This window comes from Caretta caretta, chromosome 11 (assembly GCF_965140235.1).
Source record: "Caretta caretta isolate rCarCar2 chromosome 11, rCarCar1.hap1, whole genome shotgun sequence".
NCBI classification, from domain to species: domain Eukaryota; kingdom Metazoa; phylum Chordata; order Testudines; family Cheloniidae; genus Caretta; species Caretta caretta.
Genome location: NC_134216.1, coordinates 10,471,711 through 10,485,863, shown reverse-complemented (window position 1 = coordinate 10,485,863; position 14,153 = coordinate 10,471,711). Strand labels below are relative to the sequence as shown.

Here is a 14,153-nt window from a genome sequence, read left to right as displayed (position 1 = left end):
GGGTGCCACAAGTACTCCTGTTCTTTTTTTAGAATATTATTGTAGCACCTTGGAGCCCCTTTCATGGTCCAGGACCCCACTATGCCAGGTGTCGTACAAATACAGAAAATTCCTTCCCAAAGTTACATTGATATCTGAAGTCTTTAGTTTCTCAGATCACGTGTCAGGATGCTTATAAGCCAGGGCTGGCTTTACACTTCCCTCATCTAGGACAATCAGTCTGTATCAGTGAGTTGGGTGGTCCCAAAAGGAGAGAATGTGGAAGTGGAGAGAGAGAGGTGTCATTCCTCCCCCCACAAACCATGCTTTTAATTGTGAATTAACATTATCTGCCTCTCTGCGTCCCAACTAGCCACCAGCACTGGAAAAATTTGTGGCTTTGCAGTCTTCAGTAGAGGTCATTCTGAAGCACAGCTGAGTTACTCCGGTTTTAGAGAAAGACAGTAAATACAGGTGAAAATGAACTATCACATTTAAAAGTAATGGAAGCCTGACTCTCCTTTCTCTGGCACCATTTTAAACTGGTATAACACCACTGACTCTGCTCGAGCGGCTCCTGATTTATAGCGGCGGAAATGAGCTCTGGATCAGGATTTCTTTTCATTAGAAGGAAGATTTATTTTAATCAATAGGCATCGTGCTGACAGACTTGGTTCCTGAAAAGAGAGAGGGCTTGGCAGAGAGCAGAGTATACATCTGTTTGTAGACTGGTGTGCCTGAAAGTATATTGTAAAATACTTATAAACCCTCTAGAGGAGACCTCGGCTTTTGTTCCAGATCATGTTAAATGGCGTCTCATTAGAAATGCCCAGTTTCTCTTTCAGCCGCATGGCTCAGTGCTTTGGAGACAATGCACTTTACCCTCCATACAATTCTTTCAAGTTAAGGCAGTTTTGGAGGAAGAATGTGGTACCGTGTTACAAAGTTCAGCCAGGGTGCGTTTGGCCAAATGAGGTGGCTACTCAGTAAGCAGATTTGACTGTGGAATGTTGTTGGAAGGAGAATGAAGTGGATATGTTTTTTCCACTCTTTAAGATGCATCAAGACTGGTCCCTTTCTGTAACAGCTCATGCGATGTGGTGGTAGGCACGAGGAGCATGTAGTCATTTTCAGGCCAGCCAATTAATAAATACTTTTATCTGTGGGATTTGTACTACAGTGAAGCTCTAAGAAACCTTCAAATAAACAGGTATTTAGGTCCAGATTGTGGAGAGCATTCTTGTTCAGAAAAGTACTTAAGCATGTGCCTAAATTCCATTCATGTGAATAGGATACAAGCATAGTTAAGCATGTGCTTAAGTGCTTTCATGAATTGGGGACTTAGAGAAAAAGCATGATCTTACTACGAATACATACATTGTCTTGCACGATGGGACCCCAGTCTTGGTTGAGGCTTCTGGGTGCTACCGTAATACAAGAAATAAGAACTGGGGGATTTTTAGAAACGCACTGAAGGTTGTGAGAAATAAGGGTAGGAATAATAATAATGAGCATGCATGGTATGTTACAATATATACAGGGCTATTCATCCCAAAGGGTGCCCAAAGCACTTTACAAATGATAATCACTTGAACCACCCACCAATGAAATGCAGCCAACTCTGGAGTGAAATGAGGCACTGTTTACCAGTATAAAGCAACTTTGCATGGCAGTTTAGGGTAGGAAATGAAGCGGACAGTTTGGATGGGAAGTGATACCATCCTATCCCTTTAAATGTATTCATACTGTTGTTTGTTATAGAACTACAGGAGAAAGGTGTTCATAGGATAACTTCGTTGTACCAGACAGTTATTCTTTTGGCTGGTTTGGTCTGTTCCAGGTGTTTTTTTTTTTTTTTTTAAAGTTATTGTAAAAAGGAAATAACTGAAATTTGTCGTATTCCCCCCCCCCCCCAAAAAATCCAGGTTGGGGGTGGATGGGTGAGGGAATGTACTAAAGTGGGGCTCAGCTCCCCACCCTGTTATGCAGAGGGGTGCCCGACCTATGGTCCCCAGGCCACACATGGCCTGCCAGAGCATTTCATAAAGCCTTCAGCAGGGCTCGGGCTGACAGCCCCAGGCAGCTCTTTATTTGTGATTTGGGAGAAGGTTGTGTGTTCTTTACTGTTTTTTTTTCCCCACCCCCCATTTTCTATAATTCTGATGCATATTTTATGCACTGATTTCTTTATTTGTTTTTAAACAGACAATACTGTACATAAATTGTTTCTATCTAAATAAATACCAAACAGACTGAACTTAAAATATAAATCAATACATATAACTTTAAATCTTAATAAAATATGTAGCGTCTGTGTGGCCAACACAAGGTTGTGCTTAGGTTTATGTGGCCCTCCTGTGTAATAAGGTTAGGCACCTCTGCCATTATGTAAAGGCCTGGTGCACTTGGGTATTCCTTAATTCTACACCTCCAGCTGATTTAAACTCCAGTTCAGCAAGTTACTTAAACAGCCATATGACTTTAAGCACGTGTCCCAGTGAAATCAATAGGGGCATTTTGAAGTACCTTTTTAAAGTACCCTTTTAAATAGGGGCCTTAAATTGCAGTTCTACCCTTAAAAGTGACTGCGTAAAAATGGTGCCTTCTTACTCAGCAGATATTCTCTCTGGGCATATTCCCAGTCACATTTGCTGAATACAGTGAGTAAAATAAATTTTTGCTGCTTTTTCCTCCTGTTAGCCCTGCAGGGCCAACACAGCTAAGAGCAACTGAGCTGGATTCTATCCCTTCTTGCCATCACCAACAGAATTGTTAGATTCAATGGGTTACAATTGTGTAAAGCCACTAAAAGCCAAAGAATTGAACAGGCATCACTGAGGGCATAATCTGGGCAGCAGAATTTCTATTACTGATGATGATATGCGAGAAGAAAAGAACTCAGTTTGATCTCAGATGCCATGTTGAGTTTGTTGGGTGAGAAATAAGAAAAAATATCTTTGTATTTGTAAATGGGGCCCATTTTTCTCCATGGAGAGATGACAAACATATAGGACTCCATTCTTACAGAGTTGTGTTTGCAGGACAGAGGTATACATTAAAGTACTCCTGCGGGAATTCTGCACCACTGCGCATGTGCATATTTCATGTGCCGTGCATATTTTTTATTTTTCTTGCAGAAAATAGTTTCTGCTGAAAAATTGCTGCAATTCCGCCTTTGCCCACCAGAGGGCGCTGTGGTGCTAGAATAGAGCAGCGGCTCCTGGCAAGCTCCAGCCAGGATAGGGAAGAGAAAGAGCCTATCTTCTTCACAGCGCCTGTCGGGCCAGGTCAGGAGACAGGGAATATGGGGAGACAGTGTGGGACTGCTGGGGGTTCACAGAGAGGGGCTCATAAGGGCTAGTCAGGGAGGACAGACTAGGGCAGGGACTGAATGGGAGTGGAGGCGCAGGGCCATGGTGGGAGGGAGGTGCAGGGCCACATGGGAAGAGGAGGAGGTGTGCAGGAGGGAAGGGGGATGGCTGAGTAGGGGCACAGAGACATAAGGACAGGCGCAGATGTGCCTGACTGAATGGGAGAGGCTTGGGGTCAGCCAGGGTCTGCATGGGGATGCTCCTTAACAATCTCTCCCCGCCTTCCAAAAAAACCTGTTCCATGCTTTCCCCACCAATACCCAACAACCCTTCAAGTTTATACCCAGGCTCCTTCCCAGCAATTACTTCCCTCTTCCTCAGTTCCTTCATGACCCTGACTCCCCCAAGCCTTTGCACTGCTTGTGAGTGGTGTGGGAAATATGGTTCCGTACTGTAGTTGAAATTAATTATTACTCAGAGTTCTGTATTGATATGCCTAGTAAGGAATATATTTGTCTAAAAACATTTCCTGAATCTTTTTTGTTGTCTGTATTGTTACAGACATACTTGCTGGCAGGTATTTTGAAATAAATTACCAAAATAATTGAAACTGGTGTGATGATATTGTGTTATTTTGACAAATAATATATGCAGAATTTTGAAATATTCTGTGCAGAATTTTTTGGTGCAGAATTCCACCAGGAGTAACATTAGTATGAAGAGTCGAGAAGATAATTGTGTGAACTTTAGTATCCTTGACTGATGGAGGGTTCTGTGCCACCTGACCACAGCTCACAGCTGATGCGTATGTGCATGCGCCACATAGTGACCTATGCAGCGATACACACTGCTTGTCTTTAAACAGACTCTGTTCTTTCTCCAGCTCTTTTGGGCTCAGGGAAAACCATCTCCTTTGAATATGCCTCTTCCTTTAAAAGTTTTTGGCTGAATCTGTTCCACTGTTAAAAAAAAAAATCTAATATTAAAAGTTTATCACTCAGTCAAACCAGCCCATGCTTCACAGGACTAAAACAAGGAGCTGGAATCTGTGTTATAAGACTTCCAGAATCAATGCATTTAAATAGCATGCTTAACAACAGGAAACCAGCTCCGAGCCAGTTATCATGAGAACTTCTTCCTCGGGGTGTTATAAGACTTCAGGCCCTGTGACATGCTTTAACACCTTCAGGAGCAGGATTATTTCATGATACTTGCACACTGGAGCTGCATTATTATTTTTGTTAAATTAGCATGTGCTTTCCTAAGGGATCCAAGAAAAATCAGCTGTTGGATCAAAATTCGAGTCTGAGCAAGACCACAGGTGTGTGTAACCCTAGTGCCATGGGTCTGTGAAACAGAGCTCATTGCAGGGCGTAATATTTGTTAAAGGGCTTTTCTACACATTGTAGCAATGTACACTACAACAATGTGATTTCTAAGTGCACTAACTTGTTGCGCGCTAACTTGTCTGTGTAGACTCTGCTGGTTTTCACTAAATTTCCCTAGCATGCTTTAACATAATGCTGTTTGAAACCGCACTGCAGTAAAGTGCACTGGGGAACTTTTAGTGTGCATGCAGCCTCCTGATGCAGATCAGTTAGTGCACAACGTCTCAGTGTGCTTCTGGAATCACACCTCTGTAGTGCGCACTGCTGCACAGTTTAGACAGGCCCTAAGTCTGTAGCTGTTGAGAAACAGTTTAATAACAGCGGCAAAGAGTCCTGTGGCACCTTATAGACTAATAGACGTATTGGAGCATAAGCTTTCGTGGGTGAATACCCACTTCGTCCGATGCATGTAGTGGAAATTTCCAGAGGCAGGCATAAATATGCAAGCAAGAATCAGGCTAGGGATAACTAGGTTAGTTCAATCAGGGAGGATGAGGCCCTCTTCTAGCAGTTGAGGTGTGAACACCAAGGGAGGAGAAACTGCTTTTGTAGTTGGAGAGCCATTCACAGTCTTTGTTTAATCCTGAGCTGATGGTGTCAAATTTGCAAATGAACTGAAGCTCAGCAGTTTTTCTTTGAAGTTTGGTCCTGAAGTTTTTTTTGCTGCAGGATGGCTACCTTTAAATCTGCTATTGTGTGTCCAGGGAGATTGAAATGTTCTCCTACAGGTTTTTGTATATTGCTATTTCTAATATCTGTGTGTCCATTTATCCTTTTATGTAGGGACTGTCCAATTTGGCTGATGTACATAGCAGAGGGGCATTGCTGGCACATGATGGCGTATATTACATTGGTGGACATGCAGGTGAATGAACCAGTGATGGTGTGGCTGATCTGGTTAGGTCCTGTGATGGTGTCACTGGTGTAGATATGTGGGCAGAGTTGGCATCAAGGTTTGTTGCATGGACTGGTTCCTGAGTTAGTTACTATGGTGCGGTGTGTAGTTGCTGGTGAGAATATGCTTCAGGTTGGTGGGTTGTCTGTGGGCGAGGACTGGCCTGCCTCCCAAGGCCTGTGAAAGTGAGGGATTGTTGTCCAGGATGGGTTATAGATCACTGATGATGCATTGGAGAGGTTTTAGCTGAGGACTATATAATGGCCAGTGGAGTTCTCTTGGTTTCTTTCTTGGGCTTGTCTTGCAGCAGGGGGCTTTTGGGTACACCTCTGGCTCTGTTGATCTGTTTCCTTATTTCCTTATGTGTGGGTATCGTAGTTTTGAGAATGCTTGGTGAAGATCTTGTAGGTGTTGGTCTCTGTCTGAGGGGTTGGAGCAAATGCTATCGTACCTCAGCGCTTGGCTGTAGACAGTGGATCCTGTGGTGTGCCTGGGATGGAAGCTGGAGGCATGAAGGTAGGCATAGCGGTCGGTGGATGTTCGGTATAGTGTGATGTTAACGTGACTGTCACTTATTTGCACCGTGGTGTCTAGGAAGTGGACTTCCCATGTAGATTGGTCCAGGCTGAGGTTGATGGTGGGGTGGAAGCTATTGAAATCGTGGTGAAATTCTTCCAGGGTTTCCTTCCCATGTGTCCAGATGATGATGATGTCATCAGTGTAGTGTAGGTAGAGAAGGGGCGTGAGTGGACGAGAGCTGAGGAAGCATTGTTCCAGGTCAGCCATAAAAATGTTGGCATATTGTGGGGCCATGTAGGTGCCCATAGCAGTGCCACTGGTCTGGAGGTATATATTGTCATCAAATTTGAAATAATTGTGCGTGAGGATAAAGTCACAGAGCTCAGCAACCAGTTTTGCTCTGGTATCATCAGGGATACTGTTCCTGACAGCTTGTGTTCCATCTGTGTGTGGGATGTGTAGAGAGCCTCTACATCCATGGTGGCTAGGATGGTGTTTTCTGGAAGATCACCAATGCATTGTAGTTTTCTCAGGACATCAGTGGTGTCATGGAGATAGCTGGGAGTGCTGGTGGCATAGGGTCTGAGTAGAAAGTCCACATATCTGGACAGTCCTTCAGTGAGAGTGCCAATGCCCGGGATGATGGGGCATCCAGGATTTCCGGGTTTGTGGATCTTGGGTGGTAGTAGAATAACTCCGGTTGGGACTCTAAGGGTATGATTTGTTCCTGTGTTAGTGTAGGGAGTGTCCTGAGTAGATGGTGCAGTTTCTTAGTGTATTCCTCAGTGGGTTCTGAGGAAAGTGGCCTGTAGAATTTGGTATTGGAGAGTTGTCTGGCAGCCTCTTTTTGGTAGTCAGACCTGTTCATGATGACAACAGCACCTCCTTTATCAACCTCTTTGATTATAATGTCAGGGTTGTTTCTGAGGCTGTGGATGGCATTGCGCTCTGCACGACTTAGGTTATGAGGCAAGTGATGTTGTTTTTCCTCTCTTTCTGCCTATACACGTCGGTGGAAGCATCCTATGTATAGATCCAGACTGTCATTTCAACTATCGGGAGGAGTCCATGTGGAGTTCTCCTTCTTGTCCTGTTGGTGGGAAGGTATCTGTGTATCAGTGTGCTTTTCAGTGTTATCTTGAAAGTATTCTTTGAGTCGGAGACGGCAAAAGTAGGCTTCCAGATCACCGCAGAACTGTATCATGTTTGTGGGGGTGACAGGGCAGAAAGAGAGTCCCTGAGATAGGACAGACTCTTCTGCCAGGCTGAGCGGGTAGCTGGATAGATTGACGATATTGCTGGGTGAGTTAGGGTTACCACTGTTGTGGCCCCATGTGGGAGGTAGGATTTTAGACAGCTTACAGTCCTTTTTCCTTTGTAGAGAGGTGAAGTGTTTAATGTAGATCTCCTGTCTTATTTTAGTAAAGTCCGTTTGTATGGAAGGTTGGTTATTTATGAGAGTCTCCAGGTTGGAGAGCTCTTTTTTGATCTTTTCCTGTTTGCTGTATAGGATGCTGATCAGGTGGTTCCTCAGTTTCTGTGATAGTGTGTGTCATAATCTCTCACTGTGGTCTGTGCAGTATGTAGATAGCAATGGATTTTTAACCTTCAGTCCATTTGGTATGATGTCCATCGGTTTGCATTTGGAAAGGAGTTCTTGCTTGCATATTTATACCTGCCTCTGGAAATTTCCACTGCATGCATCCGACAAAGTGGGTATTCACCCACAAAAGCTTATGCTCCAATACGTTTGTTAGTCTATAAGGTGCCACAGGACTCTTTGCCGCTTTTACAGATCCAGACTAACACGACTACCCCTCTGAATTTAATAACTGAGTATATGGAAGGTTATGCAGCTGTAAGAGAAGGGAAGGATGTTTTCAGTGTACAAAAGAACTGCTGGATTTGGGGAGATGCTCTTAAGTGAGAACTTGGAAAGATACTTTGGACACATTTTGCTAATAATAATCATATCTAGCTCTTTTTATCAGTAGGTGAATAGATTTGAGTAGATTTTAAAGATCTGTACAAAGGAGGTCAGTATCTTTATCCCCATGCTACAGATTGGGAAACTGAGGCAGAGGGAGGGAAGTGGCTTCCCCAAGGTCATTCAACAAGCCAGTGGCAGAGCTGGGACTAGAACCCAAGTCTCCTGAATCCCAGTCTCGTGCTCTGTTAGGCCACACTGCTTAAATACTTCTCAGGAAATCATTCATTTAGTATAATCTGTGACATGCTTTGATAGGGATCATTGAAGAGTCTCATGCTCCTCTATATCGGTTATTCCTGTGCAGGTGAGTGGAAGGGACCATTGTGATCATCTAATCTGACCTCCTGTATAACACAGGCCATACAACTTCCCCAAAATAAATGATGACATGTATTTTAGAAAAACATCCAATCCTTGATTTAAAAATTGTCAGTGGGAGAATCTGTCACAATCCTTGATAAATTGTTCCAGTGGTTAATTACCATGTCAAAAAGTTGTGCCTCATTTCCAGTCCGAATTTGTCTAGCTTCAGCTTCCAGCTACTAGATCATGCTATATCTTTCTTTCTTTCTTTATTATATTATTGTATTTATGAATGTACTATATTTAATGTATTCATTAGACTTGGGTGGAAATGTGAATGCATTAAGTGAAGGTTATTAAGCATAAAAACCTACATAACGCAAATGATTACAGAAAAAAGGAAACAATCTGTCAATATTTCTTTTAGGTCTGCACAGATCATGAGTGTGTTGTGGGGATGCCTAGGCCCTTTGTCTCCCATAGCCATCTGGCCATCCCGTTGCCCCCTTTAGCCCTTGACAGCAAGAACTGTCATGTCAGAACCTGTCTCCACTGCCTCTGACCCAGAATCCTCTTTGCTTGGGAAGATTCTACATCATGGCTCGGGGGCTTGGGGAGTTGCCGCACAGACCACAGGTTCAGGCCACAGTCCCTTGCACTGATTTCGCGCAAGTTTTGTGTGTGTGGAGAACACCTAGCGGAATGCAGCTGCCCTTTTCCCTGCTTTCCGTGTTCTTCTGAGCCCAGGTCTGCAGATTCCATCTCATCCCCTCTCCCAGAAGCAAATAGGAGTGTAGCAGCACTGGCCTTGGGCCAGCTGAAGATTTTGAATCAGGCCCCTAGTCGTTAAGGTTTTTTTGTACATCTCCATTACAGGCTTTGGAAAGTTTGGCTACAAATTGGCTCAGAGTTTTGTTACAAAGTTCATGAAAAGACAGACAAAGGGAGGTTATTGTACTGCTGTGCTTGCCAGTGCTGAGGCCTCAGCAGGAGCATCATGTCCAGTTTTGGGCGCCACACGTTCAGAAAGATGTGGACAAATTGGAGAGAATCCAGAGGAGAAATGATAAGGTTTAGAGAAAAAGATCTATGAGGAAATGTTAAAACAAAAACCCTGGATATATTTTGTCTTGAGAAAAGAGTGAGGGGGACCTGATAACTCTTCAGATATGTTAAGAGCTGTTATAAAGAGGATGGGGATCAATTGTTCATGTCCACTGAAGGTAGGACAAGAAGTAATCAGCTTACTCTGCAGCAAGGGAGATTGAGGTTAAAGATTAAGAAAATCTTTCTGACTATGAGGACTGTGAAGCACTGGAATAGGCTTCCAAGAGAGGTTGTGGAATCCACATCATTAGAGGTTTTTAAGAACAGTTTGGACAAACTGTTGTCAGGGATGGTTTAGTTGGTCCTGCCTTAGTGCCAGGGCCTGGACTAGATGACCTTTAGAGGCCCCGTCCAGCCCTACATTTCTGTGAAACAAGAGGCACCATTTTAGCATTTCCTTTTGTTATTTTGGTGGATCACGTGGACACTTTTCTTGGAAAGGCTCACTGCCTGTATAAATGCATGACCATACCTTTTAGCTGAAAGTATACAACTTTCCCTCGCTTTCTTCTCTCCCGCCTTTTTTAAAAAGTTCTCTTTAATCTAACAACTTTTTTTTCTTCTTCTTTCTCCTGCAGGAACTACCTCTTCAGACTTAGTCTACACAATGTTTCTCTTATCCAGGTACGTATGTTCATTTTTTACCCAATCGTTTTGCTTGACTCGTTAAGATGAACGTGCCTGGAATCGCTTGGTGTATGTTGTCAATATGCTTCCAGAGTGGCAGAGGGAAGAATTAGACTTTGTTCTCACTGAGAAGATACTGCTAAAGGGAAGGGCATTCGAGTGCTTGGCCATTTGGATAGCACTTTCTTGCTCTTCATTCTTGTGTTTTTTGTGGTTTGTGATGCATGGGTGCTGAAAACATGGCATCTTAAAGAAACAAAGCAGGTAGTATGACTGATAGCTGGTGCAGCGTAAATAAAACCATACAAAGAAATCCTTGGCTTTCCTTAGTGCAGAGGTCAGCAGCTGGAAGGGATGGCTTTAACAGTTCTTGTCCATCACCGCTCCCTGCTTTTGCTGTGCCCCTGGGAGCATGGAATGCTGAGGAGCTAAATGTGTTACTAAAAACAGGATAGGACTTGCAGGCATTCAAAGATACAGCTGGTTGTAAATGTGTGTCACCCAGCACGCAATGGTAGAGGAGGTGGCTCGTCTGCACTGGACTGAAAAGGCTTACAAACGGCCAATGGGATGAGCAAGATTTTCCCCTGCCAGCTTGAATCTGGAACTGAAAGGTGCAGCAGAATTTATTATTTAATCATTAATTAATTAAAAGTAACAGAGTGTCTGTCAATAACAAATATGCTGGGGTATAGATTGTTGTTTTCTGTAAGCACTGAAAGATGTGCCTTGCTCTTGTTAGATAAAAATGAGGGCACCTACTCCCAAAGACTTTAGAATCCAAGGCCTCATTATGGCATCTCACTCTATGCAGGTGCCTGAATGATGCCATGTTGACTTCCAAGGGGCCCTTGCTCATGCAGAGTCAGGCTAAAATGCTCTGACCAATGGGCAGTATTCAGCATGGCTGGGCAAAGCACCTGCCATACCCTGTTTCCTTGCATGCGAGTCTCTTGACAGGAAGTGTGGATGGAGGGCAGCATAGATATTTAGCATAGATATTTAGCAGATAGATATTCATACACTTCATAGAATAAAAAAGGAAGATGCATGTGAATGAAGTACAAGTGACAGTGGAACGAACTCTAAAAGTTGACCTCATCTAACAGAACTTTCCCTTTCAAGGATGGTAGGTTACGTGTGCCAGAAAAATTCCAACGGGATATAGAAGAGATGGGAGCCTAGTGGTGGTGGTGAAATAGTGTTTCTCTGTAGAGTGCTGATTCTCAGAGTGGCTATCACAGCCTGTTGTTCTGGTTACCCCATGGGAGTCCCCTACATCCTGATGTGGTTGAGATTCTTTTGGGGGCAGTGCTGCAGTGCGGCTTCAACAATGGCGAGAGCTTTGTGCACCCTTTCTGCACTGGGGTAACTTTCTTCCACAATGGTCTGCGCGCTACGCTGCCTAAAATTGAAAGCCCTCCTATATGTAAGTGGAGGATGTGGTGGGATCTCTGGTTAACATAATAAGCTTTGTTTGTTTCTGCTTTCTGGGTGTATCCGGCCATTTCTACAAACCTCTTTGCATGACAATGAGAGCATGGAATTATGCGGACACACGTGTTGGGAATGATGGAAACAATTGTTTCCAGACCTAGCGGTTGCCTAAATAGCTACTTGGCTTGCATCCGTGAAGCACATTATGCTGCTCAGAGAACACCCCACCCCTCCATATACATCATTTTGAAGAAAAGAATAGAAAATCAAGCTGAGAAGTTAAGGGGATTCTAAGTTCAGTTCAATAGAAGGGGGAGGGAGGCAAAGTTTAGAAAATAACAAAATGGAGACTCTTTTGTATTGAGGTGCTAGTGGCTCTTTTAAAATATAATATGGATCCTACAGTTCAACATGTATTGGGAAGGCTTTTTTTCCTACCAGTGGGTCTGATTCACTTCTCCTTGTTGGAACCCATGTTGCAGGCTGCCAGTGGCACCAAATCTGCCTGGAAGTGGGATAACGTAGTGCAAGTCCCCACCCCACCCCTGATTTGCTGAGGTTGAACTGGGCAGCACTGCTCACAGAGTAGGAACTGTGTGCTGAGTAGGGAGCAGAGCCAGGACATGCAGAAGAGACCCTGATTCAGCGTATCTTCTAGATTAGCCTTTAGAGGAGGGGATCTGACTGAGTACTAGTCTGAGCTTAAAGCTGTCTTCCCTGCCACCCCCCATGGCCACAGATGACTGTGGGTAAAAGGTGAGTGTAAATGTCAGTCACACTGCACCCACAAACAAGAGTCAAGCCCTTTCAGTGCTTTTCCCATGAATGAGGCTGATCTTAGTAGTTTTTTTTTTTTAATGAGCCTGGCAACACTGGAGCAGTAGCCTGGTGACACTGTTACCTGGCCCACTGGCTTGGGTGCTTGAAAATCTCTCTCCTTCTGTAATGTTGTAGATTTAGTGGCTAACTCTGATTGATGCATCCCCCCTGCACCGTCTTTTCTAGAATCAGAAAATGAACATTTCCTACTGTTAAACCTGTGACAAAGTCACTCATCATATACATTTTACATTATTCACTGCTTCCATTCAGAGGAAATTCTCATGCCCTTGAGAATTCTGTAGTTACCATTAGAGCCCTGCATGGATACAAATTTATATCTGCGGATGTGGATATCTGTGGATATAAAATTGTATCCGTGCAGGGCTCTAGCTACCATTTCACAAGGCTAGAGTAAACCACCTTGGTGCTGTTTGGTTTGGAAACTTGAAGGCCTTCTAGGACTTTGGTTTCTCTCTTTCCACATAGCTGCTGAGTTATTGTGGACTGCTCTCATTTAGGTCCTGATCCAAAGTCTGCTGAAGTCAATAAGAGTGTTCCACTGACTTCAGTGAGCTGGGGATCAGACCCTTACTTGAGACATTAATTTTGGGCCCATCACAAAAATCAGACCTAGCAGCAAAGGCTTTGTATCATTTCTGGTCCCAGACTGGGCTACCATTTTTGATAGTTCTTTATTAGCTTTGGGAGAACAGCTGGATTTTCAGTTTGCTGGTAGCTCTGAAAAATAAAAAAAATTAAAAATTGATTCAACCTGAATTGAATGCAAAAAAAATCTGAAGAATTTCAGCAAAAAGGAAAAAGTTGAATTTTTTTTTGTTTGTTTTGGATCAAAGCAAACTGCTTGGTGTAGTTTCTGGGCATGTTTTACCGTAAAAGCAAAGGAAATGAAATAAATCATTGCTGCCATTGTCTTCCTTCTGACCTGTAGTCCAGTGGTTGGGGCACTCCCCTGGGATGTGAGAGTCCCAGGTTCAATTCTCCTGTCCGCTGCATGTGGGGCAGGGATTTAAACTTGGGTCTCCCACATTGTGGGGAAAGCACCCTAGCAGCTGGGCTATAGTTTGCTGTGGGTCTCTCTGTCTCTCGTATTGAAGCTGTTCCATTCTTGATACATATCTACATAGACAGTGGAGCAGGGATTTGAACTTTGCTCTCCCATATGGCATTTTTCAGTGAATAAACTATTTGCTGGAGGAAAAAATTGCCCAGCTCTGTCCCAAACAGCATTGCAATGAATACTTGTAAGCTCACAGCACAACAACAAAAATGTGCTATACTGACATGAGATTCAACCCATTTTAAACTGGATTAGGACATTACCCCCCAATACATATAATATGGAGCTAGGATCTTGAAATTACAATGACAAAAGACAAACTATAACAAATGTCTTGCCCATAGGATGAAAACTTGTTTTCTGGGTGCACATTACTGATATTGTTTGTGCAGTGAAAGTTGTCGCAAAAATTAATCTTTCCTGATAAATGGGATAGGATTTTGGTGGTGGGACGGGCACAGTTATGGAAGGTTTCTGTGGGGCGTGTTTCAAGAGGATGAGTGCAGGAGGATGCGGGGGGGAACACTTTGGGGAGGTTAGGGTAGATCAGGGAGGGGATATGGCAAGTTTTGTTGGGGAGGAGGACATGTGAGTCTTTGGGAGCTGTTAAGGAGACAGTAAAGACTGTCCTTTCCTTTCCTCTCAGTTCTTTGTCTCCTATCCCTTCTCCAGAGTAGGTTGCTTTGGTCTCCTCTGG

The 14,153-nt window shown here is 43.7% G+C and overlaps 1 protein-coding gene across 5 annotated transcripts in view; it reads left to right on the top strand.

The window, feature by feature from the left end:
* The window catches only part of SEMA5B (semaphorin 5B), a 362,762-nt gene that overhangs the window by 215,032 nt on the left and 133,577 nt on the right, over positions 1-14,153 (top strand). For all 5 annotated transcript variants that reach the window (XM_048869807.2, XM_048869808.2, XM_075117741.1 and 2 more), the window contains one exon: positions 10,071-10,116. In XM_048869807.2, coding sequence (XP_048725764.2) covers positions 10,071-10,116 — 46 coding nt within the window. The remainder of the gene's footprint in view (positions 1-10,070; positions 10,117-14,153) is intronic.